Raw genomic sequence first — 20,576 nt, 5'->3', positions numbered from 1 at the left:
GCCAGGCAGCTCCGTAATAATAATTCCTTTCAACTTGTCCTAATCATGAAAATCAGTTGCATAGGATGTGCCTATTACTTGTTGCCCTGGAGTGCTCGAACGGTCGTTGCACCAAAGGTGAGCCTACATCAGACAGAATTGCCATCAAGGTATCAATCTGTTCCATACCAAACAGCAAAAATCTCACTACTGTATCATTCGGTCAGGAAAAAAAACAGTCGTTTAATAACTATGCCAGACAAGTTGACTATCAAGGGGGGGTGTGTCACTTAAGAGCCTTTGTCACCTGGTTTCTTCTTGCTTGTCTTCTCTATCATTGTCTCCACAATCATCGCTGTCTCTTCGTATGTCTGAATTCTGTCGTCTGAAAACTTCTCGATGGACTCCACCACCTCCACCTTCTCGTAGCTCATGGAGCCAGGCAAGCCTGCTTCCCGGAACAAAAGGCCCTGCTTATCTTCTCGGTCATATTCTATCTCCCGAAGGACTCCTGGCTCGGCTGGGCTTACCAGACCAGGGGAAGGAACTGTCTCAGGCTCAGAGATGTCTGGATACTTTATGATTTGCTCAATTTTTCCTCTCGCTTTTTTTCCCCATTCAAGCATGTCTTCTTTTTCTTCTTCTTGGAGTTCAAACTCTTCCCTTCTTTCACAGATAAGCTCTTTCTCTTTTTCTGCTGGTTCAGCAGGTTCGGGCAGCTCTGGGATGGGCTCCACTTCACCACCGTTCATCACCTTCCCGTTGCTGATTGAAACTGTGATCTCTCCCGCAGGTGGGATGGAGGGGGCCAAGACGCAAGGTTCCTCGTAGCCTTCCTCCCCTGTCACCAGCACATAACGCCCTTTGGGATAGGCTTCAGGTTTAGGCTCTGGTTTCTTGCAGACTCTTATTTTCTCCCTCACAATGTTACACAATTTATCAAAGGCTTTACTTATCTGGGCTCCATCAGGTACATCCTCTGGGCCCATTTCTTTTTCAGCAAGTTCTAATCCTTCCTGCCCAGGTTCACATGTGACTGAGCCTTCGTGCATGAACTCCAGCTGATCTTGGTCAAAACCTTCCAGAGTTCTCTCGTACATTCTTTCAGGCGAGAGACCATCAGTTATGTCTCTAGACATCAGCTCCTTTTTCCTGGCAATTTTCTTTGTCAGAGCTTTTTGTCTGGGCTTCACGCTGGCAATGTCTTGCATGGCCTGGGTGATATCTAGGGAAAAAACAAAGCAAACAACAAACAGAGCTGAACACAGTTGCTGCAAATGCTAGAGCCTCCTCTTGCTCTCACTGCTGCAGGTGGAGAGCTGAATGCAGCAGCACATGTGAGCACAGCTTCTGTCAGCACATTAAACAGCCTCTTCTTTTGCCTGAGCTCCCTTGGCTAAGTAGCCATTTTGCATCTGAGGTCGCCACTGCCACAGGCAGTGTGGGGACAGAACAACTGTGCTTGTATGAGAAGCAGCTGCACAAAAAGTTCACCTTTCAGGCCGGCATTAATGCTCAGCAGGAGCATTCAGCTCTGGCTGCCGCCGCAGGTGGGCTCAGCACCTCCCTCCCAGGCATCGTGGCAGGGTTTGGCCCTGTTCACTAGACAAGAAACCTCATCTCCTAAGGCAGAGACTAAAGCCAGGTGCCCAAAGTAGGAGGCGCGGCATGGCACTAGGACTAACAGGAAACAGCTTCTCTGGCTTTTACAACTCCTGCTAGGGTTTAGAAAAAAAAGCCCTATTTGAAACCTTCCCACTGAATGCAGCATTGCTCGGTGAGCAGTCCAGGCCTGACGGGAAAGGGGAGGGTCATCCCCAGCTCTTCCAGCGCTTCTGAAGATGGGCGCAGCATGGGGACACCTTGCCTTGGTGTCCAGGGGGGCTGAGTGAGCCAGGCACCTCTCCTCCCAGCAATTTTGGGCACGGGCAGATGCAGGGAGGTGTGTCACAGTGAGCAGCTGGCAGGCTCAGAGCTAAGCAGCTGCCCAGCCAGCGGCGCCGTGCTGAGGAACATCATTTTGGCATCACCCAAACGCTGAGGAGCTGGAGGTCCGTGCAGAGGAAATCCCAGCCCACAGGCTGTGACTCTGGTCTCCTGGGCAGTCAGCAACCACAGCCCCCACAACAGCTCAGCAGGAGCGCAGGCAGGCTGCTGATTTCCATGGCATGCACAGTTAGAACAGAGGAGGCAGAGGGTGGTGCTGGGAATTAGGGGCACAAAGGTACAGACAGATATTACTACGGTTTCCCGCAGGCAGTTGTTTTGTCCCATGTCACAGGTGCAGTAATGCACATAAAACACCCTGTTTGCCTTGCAGGTGTGGTAAGAGACGGACCGAATCCTCAGAGGGTATAAAACAACACTTTACAGCACAGTATTTATTTACAGCTGCTGAGGATTTGGCCTCAGGCATTAGGGACCCATATCATAGAAAACTGCTACAGTTCACAGGGCAGTTAGAAAAATTACAAAAATCTCCAAAGAAAAACTTCATCTGACAGCTTATCTCTATTCTCAGGGGCAGTTTGTTGTTAGTAAAACCCTGGTGAGCCTTGGACTCAAGCTATAGCAAGCCATCCAATATGTTAGTACCTAGAGCACCTCTCTATAAACCAGCTCCCCTCTTTGCTAAGAGGAGCCTCGCTAGTTTAGTCTTGGCCATTTCCTTGTCACCAGGTTTACGAGCATCCTCATTCTAACAAGCAGTCATACAACACAGAAGAAACACCATTCAGAGGAAACCAGGCCATGGCACATAAAAAGGCCCAAAAAAGTGTCCTCTGCATGCCTGCAGCGCTCAACATGCCCTGATTCTCCTTGTACAGAACTGAAGTGTGGGCCGACAACTCACAACAAGTCAGTCTTGCCACAGTTTCAGGTGCCTTCTGACTTCACTCTATTGATTGGCTTAAGTGGTGAGTTGTCAAAATTAACAAAGAAACTAATTTGCTTGTGCTTTTGGCCTTTGACAGCTTGTCCCAAAGCCAGCTGAGGTAAGCTGAGATTGTTTCATTTACTTAGCAAGCCTGGAGTCAAGCTGTCATGGCTGATGTTTGCATGGAAGACAAATGGAAAAACAGCTTAAAAATACAATGATGCTGCTCTTGACAGACACAGGAAGACATGTCACAGGTTTACCTCTTCCCCTTGAAGCTTGAGGCTGGACAGGTCTATAGATCTGCGTGAAGAGTGTGACTGGCGTTCCTGCTATAGCAGAGTTTAACCTGCCGGAGAAGACGCGCATCGGTCAGATCTCTCCCCCTCGTTTCCATCAAGAGCAAGTGAAATTGTGCAAAATGAAGCATGGAGGTTAAAGAAATGTATTTCTTTGTGGTGAGGAGTCAAGAAGAACACTGGGAGCCTGTTTCTTGTCTGGGGAAAATAGACACAGCCACAGCACCTTTGCAGGAGTTGGGCTGGTTTCCACCAGCAGGACATGTGGGATGCTCCATTAGGTAAACTGCTCTAGTAATTAAAAGCCATTACAACAGGTTTGTAATTTAGCACAGTACTTTGAAAGATGGAAAGATTTTGGATGGGCAAACAGTCAATCCATGCCTACCAGAGGTCAGCAAGAGCTATAAATGCTGGCCAGTAAAATAAGAAATTTGGTAGCCATTACAATGTTACCTGCATATGCCTGACTTCAGAAGGGCAAGAAGAAAACTGAGCAGTCTTCCTTGGTAAATATTTGAGGAGTCAGTGGTATTAAGGGTTAAAAACTATAACTGAGAGGCTGGCCTATATGCAAACCTGTGGCCTTTCCAGTCTGTTCTGCCAGAACTTCAGACATTTTAGCCTCTAGGAAGGATATACTCTGTGTAGATATACAAGAGATGCACGTTTTGATTTTTGGTGCTGAGAATTACCCTGATGGGATGCTCCTAACCAGAACGCAGTGTCCAAAATGAGACACTGAAAGTTGGTGCAATATCTGTTCCCCACGTGTGAGATTGACTGGTAGTGAATGTCCTTCCCCTGCATCTTCTGGACAACCCAGAGCAGTGGTTTGGGTGTTCAGGAGCCTGGTCCTGCTGCATCTGCCCGCGCAGGCAGCACTGGGCACTGCTGTGACAGCCCAGCTCCTTTCCTTGTGTGAGGCTGACGGTTGACATTAGAGGGAGCCAGTGCTCCTCACGTAGGTTTAAACACAACCTAAATCCCTGTAAAGTTCTTGCAGTCTCCTCTTTTTCCCCCCAACTCGTTGTGAAGAGTGTTTCATTTTACAGGACATTCTCCCCGTCTGAGCCCTGCAAGACCAACCTGCCTGTCACATCCCAGCAGCTTCGCTGACACCTGGGCCGTGGAGAGGGCATTCAGTTTGTTTTCATGTGCTCCTGACCCCTGTGCACTGACAACAGGACAGCCTATGGAAATGGGGCTGTATGGAAAGAAGCAGCTCAAAATGTCCCTGACCCTTTCCTTGGCAGAAGCTGGACCAGATTTTGCATCTATTTAGATTCCTGTCTCTGGATATCTACCAGTGAAAGGTGTGAAATTGCCATAGTTTTGGGTGGTCAAATGTCCTTAAACATAGATTTTTGAAAGGAGATAAAAGAGATCACTGGCCCCTTTGGGAGAGCCCAGAAATCCAGCCTTACCGGCTCTCCTCGTTCTCGATGATACGCCTGTACCGTTCCAGCTCGTTCTCCAGGGACTGCTGGTAGATCACCAGCTGGCGACAGTCGGTCGTGTACTTCTCCAAGGTCCTCTCGGCCTCCTCTATCCCCTTCCTAAGGTTTTCAATCTGCTCATTGTAAAGCTGAATTTCATCGTCGTAACTCTCCTGGGTGTTTTTAATTGCTTGCTCTAGCATGGTTGTCTGGTAAACAAAATTGGTGGGTGAAAGAAGCAGCTCTGAAGCATCCAGCATCCCCACATTTCAAGGGTAATTAAAGGCAAGACATTTTATTATGATGTGTGAGGCTGCACTGCTGAAACACAGCAGCAGTTTCATTTGTGCATTCAATTCCTCAGCTTTTTTACTGTAGCAAAAATAACTGCTGTGCAGTAAAGCCTCAATGCCAGTCACTGAAGTGCACATTGACCAGGAGGTGGCGATGAGTCCCTTGCAAAAACAAGGACCAGGAGTTACAGGTGGGATATTTTGGCAGTGTAATTCTGCTCTCACTTTCTTCTGCTATCTTCGGCTATTTATTATAGTTACTTTATCACTTGAGATTTTTTTTCCCTTTTCAAACAGCTTTTAAAGAGATGCACTCACAAAAAGCTAATGGGGCAATAACTGACTAATGGATTCTTTAATAACTGATTTATTTCTATATGTTACAGGCAAGAATTTCAAAAACCTTTTAAGGGCTTAAATTTAGGAGCTAAGTCCCTTGGTATTAGTTTGGCTATATTGCAGAGCACAAGGGGACCAACAGGTTCCACAAACTCCTTCAGCGTTTGGTGCTCATGAGGTGGGGTTGATAACCAACATGGTTATCAGGCTCAGACACAGGACAGCAAAGGAGCTCCAGGACACCTCAGTCATCAGCTTGAGCCTTCACCATCACAAGAAACCATGCCATCGACCTCCACTCATAAAGTTATTTCACCCTTTTAAACTCAAGGTATGAGAATTAATATATTAGTAAACTCTTTCTAAATGGGACATGAAGATTTGATTTTGAAAGCAGCATGATTAATTCCCCAAAGAGCGCCTCTCTATGTCTGCCAGCAGGAGGCTGATTTTCTCCCCTTGTCCTTATATTGAGTCATTATCTCACTTATCAGTATATTGATTCTTGTCCTTCCCAGAGCACATCCATCCTTTCCACCAAAGCATCACACATGAGAAAGACACCAGGGAAAAAGACCTGGCGGTAGCACTGTCCCCAAGTGCCCTAATGAGAGAAGTTATGCTCAGGAATTTGAGAGCTACTGCTATGGCTGTCCAGAGGAGTCCAAAGTCCCACCAAAAGGCGTTTTACGCCAGTATATGATTTTTCACACCCTGGATCCACGAAGAAACATTGAACTGCATGGAGGCAGACCTGCCATTGGCAATTATCCAGGTCTGATTTCTCTTCACTGTAGGCTTTAGCTGCTCCTCCATCTCCGCAGCCTTTGTCCCAGCACTGAATGCTTGCTCAGAGACAGTGGCTGGAGGAGGAAGGTCAATTTACAGCAAGTTTGGCTGGGAGATGGACGGGAGCAATGTATGAAAGTCTTGACCAGTCATTTTCTGCAAATCAGGAATTGGCAAAAAGTAGGTGGTTTTGGCATTGACTTAGTGCTTAGTAGTGACAGGGATGAATGCAAGATGCCAAATGTATCTTAACACCTATTTCAAAGGACATTCGCTTTTGATTACCAAGTCTGTCCAGTCTTTCTCACAGCAAGCTCAGCACTGACAGAAAGGAGCCCTGGAGGTCCCCCGTCATTTTTTCATGGAGCCAATTTCCAGCCTGAGCTCAGTGAGAAAGCAAGCAAGACCAGCCCCATGTGACTTTTCCATCCACAGCCTCCTGCTGACTCTATCCTGCAGGAACCCAGTTGCAAAGTGGAAACCTTCTCCCAGCAGCCACTCCATTAGGCCAGGACGGCTTCGCTGTGGCTGTGATACCTACAGCCCTCCCTGGCCATCTAAACCTGATGATTTGGGCCACTGAGAGAAAGGGAATGAAACAGCTGAAGACAGAGGTGGAAAACTAAAATAAAAACACACCTCCAAGTCTCCAAGCCAACTGAGTTCACCAGAGCCTCTTAAAGACCATGTGGCCATAAAAAGAGCAGAGTTCACAAGCACTACAGCGGTGTTTGTGGCTAGTTATGGCAGTACCTCTGTCTGCAGTTTGTATTTCTGTGCCTGTAGCTGGCAGAGGATGCTCTTGTATTCCTCCAGCTGGCTCTGCAGAACAGGGATCCTTCTCTCCGCTATCAGTTTTTCCTGGTTGGAAGAAAAAGTGAATACAGGAAAGTATGTTTCGCTCTTTTAAAAAGAGATAAAAGATATTCTACTACTAGAAATAAACTGTAAAGACAAATAGAAAATGACAAAAGACAATGAAAAAGATATGTATTGAACCTCAAGTAAACCCTTGTGGCATGGCTTTAAGAATAAAGGTTTTCAGATAGCAGGACTATAGAAATACAGCTTATGTTGAAATTAGATCCTGTAGATGTAGTTGTTCATATCTTCTTCCAACTAATAAATGTTCTTTGCACAGCCACTCATACTGGTGGGAATCACCAAATTTTCATCTAGTCTGTAACAATTTATTTGAGTTACAAATTTTCACCACATCTTGCCCCTCCAGGACAAGATTTACTCTTTCTGTAAATACCGATATATCCTGCCAGCTCCTCCTCAGGTAGGCAGCTCAACTACTTCCACTGCCTTTGAACTAGCCATTTTTGGAGCCAGCACATTTGCCGGAGCACACCTGACTAACACAATCTCTCTTCTCCTGATCAAGTCCGTTTTTCAAAACTACAGGTAGTATTTTCTCTTATATTCAGTATTCAGTATTTACTCATAGCTGTTACAGTTTTCATTTAACTCTGGAGTGGGAGTTAGAGGATCTGGGATGCTTTAGAAGTAAACATTGTCTCTTTCTTACTTGGAGCAGCATGTATTTACCAACAGTAATACTTACCTCACATATACCAGTGGTTATAGGGGACACGCGAGGGGTTGTCTGGATGATCTGCTGCAAAACGCTGACATAGGTCTGGATTTCCATAAGGTTCTGTGGAGAAGTAGAAAACACCTTCATCAGAAAATGCCATAGCAAGGTGCTCCCTTCAACGTGCTCCACTTCTGGGGCTTGTTCCTAGATATTTACATCTTTCAGCACATAGAAGTCCAGTTCCTGTTCAGACTTGGTTTTGGAATGTGGTTTTAGACCTGATTTTGAGTGCATGTGTGCTAATGGTTTAATCATGCTAATGGTACATTACAGCCACTTGTCTAAGTGACAACACGGTTCACAGTCTTAATTAAAGATTTTGTGACTTCCGATTTCACACGAGATTTTCAAAAGGAGAACCACAAAACCTTTGCATGTGATGCAAAAAGTGAGCCTCTTCTTTCAAAAGCAGCAAAGATGGGACAGTGGCCCGATACCAGGCCTCACAGCTCTCCTAGGAAGCAGAAGGAGGCTGCATATGTTAATTGGCTGCAGCTTAATCATACAGCCACAGGCTCACGTCTGCTGATTAACTGGAATGCTCGTCCCAGAAAACTGGGTATCTCCCTCTGATGAAAGCAATAGCTTCTTAGCATGAAACACAGGACGGTTTTACCAGCCTGTTGGGTTAAATCATGATAAGAAGTTAACAAATTCAAGACATGGCTACAGCTGTAGACATTAGACCCTGTAGGAGTCAATTCAGACACTTGCAGCCAGCCAGCCATTGGACTTGACCTCCACAGTTCAGCTGTTGTGCCCACTGAAAATATACAGTGTTATATTTACCCACCAAAACACATATGGGATTTGCTTTAATTTGCCGCTGGAAGAGATGGCGGAGAAGGGAAAGCTTCACACATGCCTCTAGAAGGAAGATACAAAGAAAATGGCAAATTCAGCCAGCTACCTTCTTGTATCTGTCCTTTGTGGCATTAATGTCATCCTGCAGGAACTGGGACTCGATCTGCAGCTCCAGGTTGCACAGCAGTGCTTCATCAGCTTCCTGCAACGCAGAGACACACAGTACGGTCAGTCTGTACAGCTGGAGCACCAAAACCACAGCAGCCACTTGGCCATAACATGGATCACTCCACATGCTTAGAAGCCTGTGTGGAGAGTTAAAGCCTACAGAAACAAAAGTATCATGGAATCAACAAACAACAGGCACCTTATTCATCATGTTCTCCTATTGTACATGCTGCTTTTCTGTACAAATATAATTTATGATACAGGTTGGCACTGGCACTGTCAAAATATGTTTACCATATGCTTTATGAATGCTGAGAACCAAGTAATAGATGCTATGAAATATCAGGTTTTGACAATAAAAGCTTGCAATGGTGCATGAATCTTAAACAGAAGACATCAACAGACTAAAGTGTTGATTTCTCCAGGGTTTATGGCAGAACCTGAGGTATCCTGACAACTTTTTAATAACCCCAGTAAATAATCTCTTATTGAAAAAAACACAGGATGGTCCGAAGTATTTTCTCTTCTTTTGGTGTCTTCTTCAATATCACAAATGTTTGTCATGTTTGGAGCCACTTCTGAGAACAAAAATGACAGATGAGCAAGTCTACAAAAAGTCAGTTCACTGCAGAAATTCCTAATATTGGGGTTTGTGAGGAAGAAAGTTCATAATGTCCAATTAATTCAGAGGACAAGGTGTATGACTAGCAGTCATGATCTCAAAGTACACAGGTGTGAGTGGCACTAGTACTTAAATCCAGTGACATCTCCATTTTCAAAGGTCTAATTTAGATTTTTTCCTATGTTATGCTGTTTAATACAAGCCCTTGAATATAGAATAATTTCCGTGGAACTTGGCAATATATTTTACAAATATGTAAGTGTAAGGGAACAGCTTTATTCTTCTAGTCAATGCATGTCTTCTTGGTTAGGTTTATTATTAACTAATACTGTAAAATATCACTTTTGAGAAAGTATCTTGAAAGTTGTCAAATGATTATTCCCTGCAACTCTACAAAACTTGTAAGTTCCTCCAACAGCTTGCGATTTGCCTCAAGAAAGTATTGATTTCTGCATTTAACTCAAAGTGTGTAAAAAAAGGGGGGGGATGGGGAGGAATTTAAAGGTGTCCCTTTAAAATGACCTATGTGCTGTGATTTAATTAAAATTACCAGCTGTAAATGCATCTCGGTGAGTGGATCACAGGTTGGAAATAAAAGACTGAAATCTATGGGTGTAGCATATGACTGGTGGAAGGGGATTTTTCTTTTTGCACATGCACAGCATGAGCTATTCCAAAAATGTGTAGATGTCAGCTGTCTCATTATGCCGCTGAGCCTCTCCAGCGGTCTCTCTGCTTTGTGAGACAGCGGCTGATTCAGACACATCCAGACCAGCACATTCCGAGCCAGTCATCAGGAATGCCCGCTGCTTTTCTGCGATCCTCTGCCTTCCTATTGAGAGGAAGATCAACAGGACAATGGTCATGTTGGCAGGTTTTGGGGGGAGCCAAAAAAAGCCCCGAAACCCTTAGATAATACAGACAAGCAAATATTTCTGCATGTAATAAGCAAAAGCAGCATTTGGCTTTCCAAATGTTCCTTCAAAGAGGAAACTTACATTTGTTTTTATGCTCTTCTTTGAGATAGACCAGCTTCATTCATGATGCTTTATATCAGAACAGTGCAGTGCCTTCTTCTGAATTTTGCAGTATTTGCTATTCACTCAACTTCCAAAAAACCTTTCTGCTTTAGGTGCTGTTTCCAGAACCTTGATCCATGTGCTGAAGCAGCATTTTCATTTACCTTGGAAGAGAAATCCCTCAGCTATCTCTAGAACCACTGTGTGCTGATTTTCCAAACTGATTCGCCGTCTGTCAGAAAAGATGCAAAATCACATTTGGACATGCAGGTTTCAGGCTACGTCTTGGGCACCGTACAGAAAATCAGCTGTGTTCTCTTCAGCATTTGGTGCCCCAATACAAGGAGGTGCTGCAACACGGGCAGCCCAGATGCAGCCTGGAATAAAAATACCCCCAATGGCTCAATATCTTGTCAGATGTGCCTGGTGGTGTCAAATTAATTCACTTTTCTTTAGCTACAGATTGGCTGAGAGGAACAGTGAAGCTGGACCCACTATCTCCAACTACCCCTTAAAAAATATTTGCCTCCACAAATATTTTTTAAGAGTTTGCAGGGTGTCCAAGAGCCCTGCTAGCACACTGGAAAACAACAGCAATGCAGGATGTCGAGAACTCATGGGAGACAGAAATGCTGAAATGCTCACTTATTTTTAATATAAAACATGTATAGCATTGATATGACAGTGCTCAAGCAGAATGGCTCCTGCCATTTGTAGTGGGGAAATAAAAAAAGTCTCTACTTAATTCACCTATAATTGTTTCCCAAAACAGAAGATGAAGGATAAGCTGTGAAAAACAGAACTGGGAAAAGATACCATACAACTTTCTTCACTTGGATGAAAGCAAGTAGCAAGCAGATGACTGAGGCTTTCTCAGTTTCATAGACCTGGCTTGGAAACTTCTTAAATATATTAGAAAACTTTTACATTTTCTTCAAGCTATGATAATAATGTTATTATTATTATATTCCCATAGCATTGATTCAGGAAAGTGCAGCTCAAGGTGAACACTCCGCATGTTTCACTGTGAAAGGAACAAATCAGGGGGTTTTGCAGCTTTTCTTTTGCTTGGAAGCCTGGTGGGAAGCTGTGGGTCTGTCCTGGGAAGGACTGACCATATCCTGCAAGGGACTGAGGAGCTTTGAGACCCACCAAACTTCAAGACCTGGACACAATCATCATTTTCTCATGCCATGATATCAGTTCTAAATATACTTTAACACAATAGCTTTATTAAAAAAAAGAGGCGGGGGGGAAAGAGGTATTTAGCAACAAACATGTTTTCTCCAATCATATTCCAGACTCTTAGACACATGTATTTACTGCATGTTACAACTAATAAACGGGCTCTTCCTACCTCTGTGTGTAGACTCTAACTCAGAGAAATTGTCTTCCGAGTTTAAAAAAGCCAATGTGTTAAGAGCTAAAAAGAATTATTAAAGGCACCTAAGCATGTGCTGGGTCTTCAGCAAGGGTGAATTAGCAAAGCTAACATTGGATGTGGAAGAAGCAACACATATGTCAACTCCAGGTCCTGAAATGAATGCAGGAGCCATCTGCTGATGCTCTAAAGGAGTGCTGTGCAGTAGATCCTCCTAGTCCTTGGTCTTATTGAAAAATTAATGAGGTCCTGAGCACAGCTGAGGCTGTGGGCTGTGGATGGCATGTGCTACATGACCAAAATGAACAGAGCTGTCCGGAGCAGGGCACTGCGCAGTGCGTACACACACACCAAGGCTCAGCCATTTGCACGAGGCTTAGGGAAGGGGATGGAGGGGAAGGAGAACTTTTCATCAGTGCATCACGACAAGAAATGTCTTGCTCTGACATTTTATCTTCCCACTGCTTGTTCAAGTAAGATTGCTGTAGTAAATGAAATCAGAGGAAAAAATGATAAAGACCTTTCCTTTTCCATTTTCCCGGGCTTACCTTATTAAGGCGTTCAAGGGTTTCTTTTAGCCTCTGCTGATATTCACGTTCATTTCTATACCTGCAAATAGAACAAAGGAGATGAATGTCAACGGTTCATCCTTTTGCAAACTGCACTGTCATCTGCAATATCATGCACAACATATGCTTCACACTGAAGCAGAATATGAATCTTGAAAGGGCCTAAAAGATTTATTTAGGCATTAGCTTTTTTTTTTGGTCTCAGATGTTAAGAGTAATTCCAGAATTGACTAACTTATTGTCCTCAACTTATGTAGCAGAAGACAATGGAAGGCATTTGCTATCACTTTTTCAGAGAAAGCCCGAGAATAGATTATCTACAATAAAAGTATATTCGATTGGCACTGGACTATAGTGACAGCCATTCATCAGTGGCTACTATGTGAGTATTTGCTACATTGGCACATTAGCATTTAATTACATTGTACTTGGTTTTCTGTTCAATAAGCATTTTCATGACAAACACATGAAACACAAAGGTTGCAATTTCACATATTGACTATGTATGAATAATGTTGTATTAGGGTGCTTTGATAAATCAAGCTTTATGTCCCCTTTAATAGCAATTCATATTTTAGCTTGGTGAAAATCACATATGAATCTTAGTAAGGATTACATTCAGCCAAATATTCTTATGCATTTACAAAATGTCCATAAGTGCATTATGCCCATGTTCCTGTACTGAGTCCAATGTAAACCTACCCTCAGCTTAAAGACATTACTCCTTATCCTGTCACTACAGGACCTTGTAAAAAATCCCTCTAGAATTATCTTCTAGGAAATGCTTTTAGTCGCAGAGTACAAAACTTCCCAATTGTTCATTAGTGTCATTTATTTCTTTCCCTAAATAAACTATATATAAAATAGGAGACACAGTGTAATGAGACTCCATTAAAAAAAACCCACAAAGACAGCCAGAAGCATCTTATAGTACAAGGCTTTGCCATCAGTACTGAACAAGTGGCTCATCAAACTCCATCTCCTTCCAGTGACAAAGCAGGTAAATACAGTCTAGTCCTGTTTATCCCTTTGTTTTCCTTAAAATAATAGATATACAGAGATATAAAAAGCTCTCCTTTTCTTACTTTCTACAAGAAACCCTCACAGTGGCTGACAAGTCAGCTCTGGTGGTGAATGTCCTTCATTTGCAGTACAAACGATGGACATCAACATAAGCACGAACCCTGGCTGAAATTCAGAACTGAACATAAGCCCTTGTCTGTCTTCTGAAATCATCAATTCAGCCCACACATGCTAGTGGCACCCAGGGGACTTGCTCCAGTCAACAGGAAACTTGTCAGTTCCTAGACTGAACAGATCAAGGATCAAATTATAATAGCCATGTTAACCCCACTTTAATTTATCTCCTGCAGAATGAACAGCCAATGTTATTCTCATCTCTTTTAATATGTCTTGGAAATCTGAAGGGATGGGGTCACTTGTGAACTGAGCAGGACCACAAAGAAAGAACTTGGCAGAACAAAGAAATGGACTCAACTTAGTGCTCTGGTTTCCCAACTTTCTCTTCTTTTGAAATCTCATAATATTAGCAGGGTTGGTCGCTAGCCTATTTTCAATTCTTACGATGAACAGCAAAGAAACAAGCGAAAATGATGAGATTTTATTCCATTATCACTCCTACAAATTGCTGGGCCTCCTCAACTGAAGTGCTATTTTCTGACAAAACGAAAACAATGTGTTTTTGCCAAATTGTAGTAACACAGGGTTTGCTTCCAAGGATATAACCAAGAATATTCAGCTTTAAAAGTGAGATTGCCTTTGTTTCTGCTGTTTATTAAGTAGCTTATCTCCAACCAATTTTCTATCTATCTTATAAAATTTTTGTGTGCAGTGGACAATAAACACTTCGTTTACTCAGTTTCTGTGGCAGCTTGTGAAAATCAAATATATAGCTACAATAAAAGGCTGGGTTTACACGCCTAGTAATATACAATCACCCAAACAGAGTCAGGGTCTAAATCTCAGCCCTAATGTCATTCTGACCTGCTCAAAGCTGCCAAGTTGCTAGATCCTCACTCAAAAATTATTTCAATGACCAAAATATTCAGCTACGTTTTCCTTCACTCCCAAGTCACCCAAATACCTGCTGTGTCACCTGGCCATATATCCACCTGGCAGCCTTGAGAGAGTTAATATTTTGTGCTTACTCTTTAAAGGAGGATTGCTTTTAAGTGATGTTCAATCTGCTCCAGAAGCTCACTGCAAAAGGGCTAAGGACTTCTTAGAAATGCTTCAGAGACCTCATGATGCCTCTGCGCCTGCTGAAATCTGCCTACGTAAATGCAATGGCTGACAAATTGCAGCCCTGTTATGCTTCAAACCTGATTTCATGTTCAAGTAGTTACCTGGACACGTTGAAAAGAGGTGAAGCTTTTTGTCTTTCCTGGACCTTAAGAACCATGAGGTTTGCTTTTGCTTTGTTGTTTTTTGGTTTGTTTTTGGTTGGTTGGTTGGTTGGTTTTTAAATAAACCCTTCTCACCTAGTCAAGCAGCTTTAGGGCTGCAACAAACCTTTTTAGACTGTTTCGAACACACACGCCAAAAAAAAAGGATATTATTTGGTTTTTTGCATAGGGGAAAAAAAAATGGAATGGAGGGGGATGCTGGGCTCCAGGAAAGTATATTACACTTTAAAGGTTCCCATTCCCTCACCTCTCTTAGGCTGGCAGCCCTCTGTTGGGGTACTAACAGACTCACAGATGTTTGTTAAACCCCTTGGACCCCACTACACTAGGCTGGTGAGGGCAGCAGGCATGCAGGAGGGAAACCCGCTGCCAGGCCGGTTCCTCTACCTGGAAAGGATGGCTCCAGCAGCACTGTACATCTCTCTTCCCATCTCTCGCTGACAGACAGGCTCTTAAGACATGGGGTCCTCAGGGCAGGGCCCTCTTTATTCAGACTCTGCTTCTGTTGCAGTGCAAGGGCTGGCTCCTCTCCGAAGAAAACAGTGATAACACATCCTCGTGATGCTCAATGGCCAGATACTCGATTCCATGTCAAGCCTGTGCTCTTAATATAAAGAGAAATGTTGTCTCTCTGTTGAACCCTACTGAACTCTACCAGCAATATATGAAACCTGGCTTGCCGCAAGCCCAGGTTAAACTTTCCTACTACTTTTCTCCTTTTCAGTTTCCCTGAGGCACTTCTCTAGCCTTTTCTCAATAGAGGCAACAGTAATTTGTGTGCCAAAGAGAACACAAACTGCAAAATGCTGGTCCTACAAGGATGACGGACAGGACAGTAGTGCTTGGTTTGTTATACACCAGAAGCTAGGATGAGCCCTGTGAGGGCTCTACTGATTTATGAAGTGATTGCTACCTGTGTTATCAAAAAGCTGCTATTGAGCAGCTGACAGATGTGGGGCAAGATTTCATCAGTGTGAGGAGGGGGTGGAAGGCAGGGAGGAACTCCTCACCTGTAGCTGCAGCAGGTTAAACTCTCCACATCACCAGAGAAGCAGCATGGACACAACCCCTGCACACAGCTCTTAAAAATGGCTTTGCCAATGCTCACTGGCCTCGGAGTCCCTACTGCTCCGCAGATCCCAGCTATCACATTTTCCTACTTGTTTTTGTTCCCCCTCGTAGGTGTTGGATCTCCACTGTGGTCCTGAAGGGTGTCAGCTCCTCTGAGCATCACCACGCAGCACGGCTTGGAGAACACGGCAAATTTCTATGTCTAGCTACTTCCAAAGAATCATATCACATGTAAAACCCACAAGATTAGTGAATGAATTTTAAATGAAACAATCAATTAGTAAGACTTTTAATTTCTAAAGTTAATTAATCCTGTTCAGTCAAGAGTACTAAAGTCTGGGTTTCTGCATCTTTCCTAATATCATTGCTATAATAATGATGGTCAATAAAATTAGCATAATTAGTCTTTTTATGAGATGCCTCCAAACAATTCCTAGTGATGCTTTTTTTTTCAGCTTCAAGGGAAAGAATTCTCCATTGGTAGAGTCTGAATTATTCATGTTGATATGAAAAGCTATGAATGCGCCTATAGAGGACTTAAAAATAAATTTTAATGTAAGACCTACTTTTCAATGGTTCATGCACATTTAATTGTACAGTCCCAGGCCCTGCTGCTTTTAAATGTAGCTTTAAAAGGTCTAGTTACAGACATAAATCTATTTCCCAAATCGTGAGCGTAAAAGAAATAGTTGTAAGAGCTAAAATTCTTTGCATTAGTGAAGGGCACAGTCATTTGTCAATTAATCGGTACACAATGCTCCACTCTAAGAGATTTTGTTAGTCCTGGTGTGTGAAAAGCAGACACTTCAATGTTTCAAACTGAAGCAAGAAACCTGTATGTTGGTAGTACAGGGAAAGGCATCTGCCAGAGTAGCGCAGGCCCAGCTAGGAGAGCAGCTCTTCAGCACAGGAGTCCTAGTTTCAGCAACATGGCAAGGCCCTAACACAGCACAGGAGATTATTCCTTCCATATTTTGTTTAGAGAGCTTTACTTATAAGTTTAACTAGCTAAATCACAGCCATCAGGATGGCTTTGAACTAGAAACAGGGTGAGAAGGCAGAGCATATGGTGTCAGCGCACTGGCTTTATTTTAATGGCTGCAACTCAAAACCCAACCAATTTTTTTCAGATGACAAAAACCTTTCACGTTTGTCTTCAGGTCAAATTCCACAGCTCCCAAGAGGAAAAAATAAAACTGAAATTCACTTTTTGACGTAAACTGAAGGGAATTTGTCTCAAAGGTAGCCACTGCCCTTCCATTGTAATGGCCCTGTGTACCTTTAATTTTTAAACTGCGAGGTTGTTGGCTTTGATATCGTCATAGTTTCCTTTTTACTTTTGTTTACAACTGCTGAGCACCCATTCCAGGATTGTATGACAAGGCACCATCCATTTTTTCTAAGGAGTCACTAACTACTCCTGTAACCAAGGCCCTAAGTCTCACTTTCAAAAAAAGAACACCCCCTTCTCTGGGTGCTTCCCCGCTAGGAGTTTCAATGTCTTGTATTCTTCCCCACCTATTTACAGATTGCATAAAGCACCTCTAATAAAAAGTAAATTATCTTGTGTCAGATCACTAATCATGCTGCTGGGGAGCCATACAGTCAGATAATCCACAGACTGCTCAGGTGGATGCAGGAATCCACTAAAATGTTGCTGTCACAAACTAATTATTTCTGGCAAGTTTTTCTAATTGTTTTCTTGCCAGTTTTTCTTGCAAATTATTGAAACCAAAGAGAGAGGCCTGAAATACTCCAGACAGAGATAACATCTATCTATATCATAACACTACATGTTTCTATACAGTTTGTAGATATTTTTAACTAATATGCAGCTAGACATTTAAGTATTTAATTTTGACTAAACTCGGAGTTTAGCCAAAATCTCATGGACGCTGAAAAATAAAAACACACAAACAAGTATCAGTGCCAAGAGCTAAATTACAGCATTGGCTCGTAACTGAACTTCCTGCTCATAAATATTGCTACACAAAACTGCTTAATCAGGTGCTTATCATTTGCTGGCACTGAGCCAGGGCATCGTGGACATCCGACCATTTCCAGCACTAAGCCTCAGTGCATCTCGATGGGCAATTCTCTGCTGTCAGAGGAGAAAGAGAGATCAGGACTTGGCATTTCTATAGCTGTGACAGCTCACAGCCCCCATGGGCTGTTTGTGTGGCAGCTCATCAAACTGGGTTGGAGATTTTTTTTCTTTTTTTTCTAGCCAGCTCATTTTCTTGCTTCAAATCTCAGGGTTGCCCCAGAAATATCTGTGGCAGGACAGGAGATTGGGTGGTGTGTGCCAAGCAGCGTGCAGGAGTGAGAACAGGATGAGCGTGCATTAGGACTGTAGGGCTGCTCATAGCAACACATCATGGGACCATGGCCGACAGACACTAGACGGCCTCAATGTCAATTATCGTGCATCTGTTTTCTGGCTCTTTCCAGTTGAAAAATGATTGGAGACAGAAAAGGAAAATATTATCAAGTCTTACTAGTTCAGACAAGGGGAAAATCAGTAAAGGATCAGACAAAAAGTCATGTCATTTGGGTAAGGTCAGACAAAATGTCTGTGATGGAGACAAGGGATGAAGTCTTGAGGGACATGTATTTCTGCAGTAGCAAGACAGCACTCCAGATGATTCACTTTCTGCCTTACTAAAAATATTTCTGGTGGGTGTGGTAAGTATTGTCTGGGACTGACTGTACTTCCATCAAGTGTTTGTTGGTTGGTTGTTTTCCTTCCTTCCCATCACTATCAGTGAGAATTATTTCTAACTAAGCTAAAGCATATTATACAGAGTTCATCCCTCACACTTTGGTGGACAGGATTAAAAGCTCCGCTTCACCCTTCATGCTGCTGCCAAATTTTCCTGAATGAACGAGTTGGGTAGACATTTGGGGGGAAAAAAAACGTGACCCATAAGTAAGAGGAAACCAAGATCCTTCCCTCCTGTGAGCAGACCTTTGAAGAGCAATACTCACCAAGTCTCATTGTGTAATTAATTAAGCAACATGGCAAAAACTGCCTGTTGCTGGAGGGAAGAGATTAGATGTGTCTGGAGGCTCTGATGGGCTTCACCCCCTAAGGCTCTTGCTCTTTGAATCGTGGTGCCATGGAGGTTAAAGAGAGGTGAAGGTGGGGGAAACCCTTTCTTACAGCTATTGCTTTAGTAACACAAGATGCAAATAGCAGCATGAAAGGAAGAAGAGGGTAATTAGGCAAATTTCACAAACCAGGAAAAAAATTATTTACTTTCTTTTCATTCCACATCTGTAGTTGGTAGCACAGACTGGCCCATGTGCCTCACAATGCCTGTAAATAAGAGTTTGTCAGACATCTCCCACACATCCCAGGAAATATCTGGGATTGTGTAACTTTACTGCTCAGACATCAGACTTGCTTCAAGCCATTTATTTTTTAGTTAGGTTATTCCCTCTTTGCAGCTCAGAGCACAATCCTCCTAGAACTAATGAGCAACAGCAACCAACGGGTGCCACAGCAAGGAGCTGCTGCCATGGAAGGGAGAGGGCAATTGCCCATCTACCCTGTTTCCCCCAAAATAAGCCCCACCCCAAAAATAAGCCCTAGCATGATTTTTCAGGATTTTTGAGAATGCTCAAAATATAAGCCCTACTCTAAAAGTAAGCCCTAGTTACAGTTCATTAAAAAGTCAATTTAAATAGTGTCCTGGCAGCTATACATGTAAAAAACTAATAAGTTGTGGAACAAAAATGAATATAAGACCCTGTCTTATTTTTGGGGAAACGGTAGTAGCAGTGAGACCATGAAATGCAGAACTGAAGCTCCTTAAGTCCTGGCACCTTGCTTTTCACAATAGGTTTATATGCTATTCCTGGCTACAAGTCTGATGCACGTGGAGAGGCATCACCCATGCACGAGAAGCAGCTGGTGACACCAAACCCATCCTTACTACAAAGATTAGCTATGGCAATGATACCATCTCTCTTCCTCCACTCACAAGCCTTACTTGTTGCGGTATTCATCAAGCATGCGCTGGGCGTCCTTCTCCTCCCGCTCCAGCTTGGCCCGGTCAGACGCCAGCTCCCGCATTCGCTGCCGGTTGAACTCGATCTGCCCGGCGAAGGCTTCGTCCAAGCCCACCAGCTCGTCCATGCGCTGGAAGGTCTCCAGCTGCTTCCGCAGGATGGTGTTGCGCTGCTCCAGGACGCGCGCCCGGTTGATGTAGCTGGCGAAACGCTCGTTGAGCTCCTGCAGGTTCTCCAGACCCCGGGCTTGGGCCAAGCTGTCGAATTCGGGGGAGCCTCGCAGCTCATCGTAGGCATCGGACCTCTCGTACTTCTCCTTGCGCACCTCGCGGAGAAAGCTGCTCCTGTACATGGCTTCGGGGGGACTGTGCAGTGCCGGGTTCCCCTCTTGCGTGCCTGCCTGTCTCTCCAGTTTGGATCTGAATTATGTCTGGGGGGCTTGGGGAGGAAGAACTGAACATAATCACCCCCCCCCCCAGATGATTAGGACTTGACTCCAGGGCAGTTTGTGGCACTAAAGGCATCATCTGCAGCAGTGAATTAAATAAATCCCAATGGCCCCGCCTTGGGGCTGCCTGTCCAGGCGTCAGCAGTTCAGAGGAGCAGTGGGTATGGGGGGGCGAGGGGCTTTTCTTTTTGAGCGTTGCAATTGTGTATGGCCAGAATAAAAGAGAGCAACATCCAGCTTTCACCCGGCAGATTAAAGCATTATCCATGGACAACAAAACAAGCACTTTGCAGTTTTGGAGGTTAAGCTCAAAGCCTTTCATGGCTCTGCTGGGGGGAGCGCTTTGTCCCATGGTGGTGTCCCCAGGGCTGTGTGCAGAGGCCTTCTGCTGAGCCAGGATTTTGGTGTGAGCAGATGGCAGAGCTTGATTTTTGT

At 43.8% G+C, this 20,576-nt stretch overlaps 1 protein-coding gene across 1 annotated transcript; it reads right to left on the bottom strand.

Annotated features, from left to right (window-relative positions):
- Positions 1–260: 260 nt before the first annotated feature.
- On the bottom strand, positions 261–20,045 carry BFSP1 (beaded filament structural protein 1). The gene is made up of 8 exons (XM_065632291.1): positions 19,675–20,045; positions 12,162–12,222; positions 8,530–8,625; positions 7,587–7,679; positions 6,770–6,877; positions 4,584–4,804; positions 3,121–3,206; positions 261–1,204 (listed from the first exon to the last, which is right to left on the bottom strand). The coding sequence occupies exons 1-8, from the start codon at positions 20,043–20,045 to the stop codon at positions 270–272; spliced, it is 1,971 nt and encodes a 656-aa protein (XP_065488363.1). The 3' UTR covers positions 261–269.
- Positions 20,046–20,576: the final 531 nt, after the last annotated feature.

This window comes from Caloenas nicobarica, chromosome 3 (assembly GCF_036013445.1).
Source record: "Caloenas nicobarica isolate bCalNic1 chromosome 3, bCalNic1.hap1, whole genome shotgun sequence".
NCBI lineage: Eukaryota > Metazoa > Chordata > Aves > Columbiformes > Columbidae > Caloenas > Caloenas nicobarica.
This window is presented reverse-complemented; position numbering and strand designations above follow the sequence as displayed.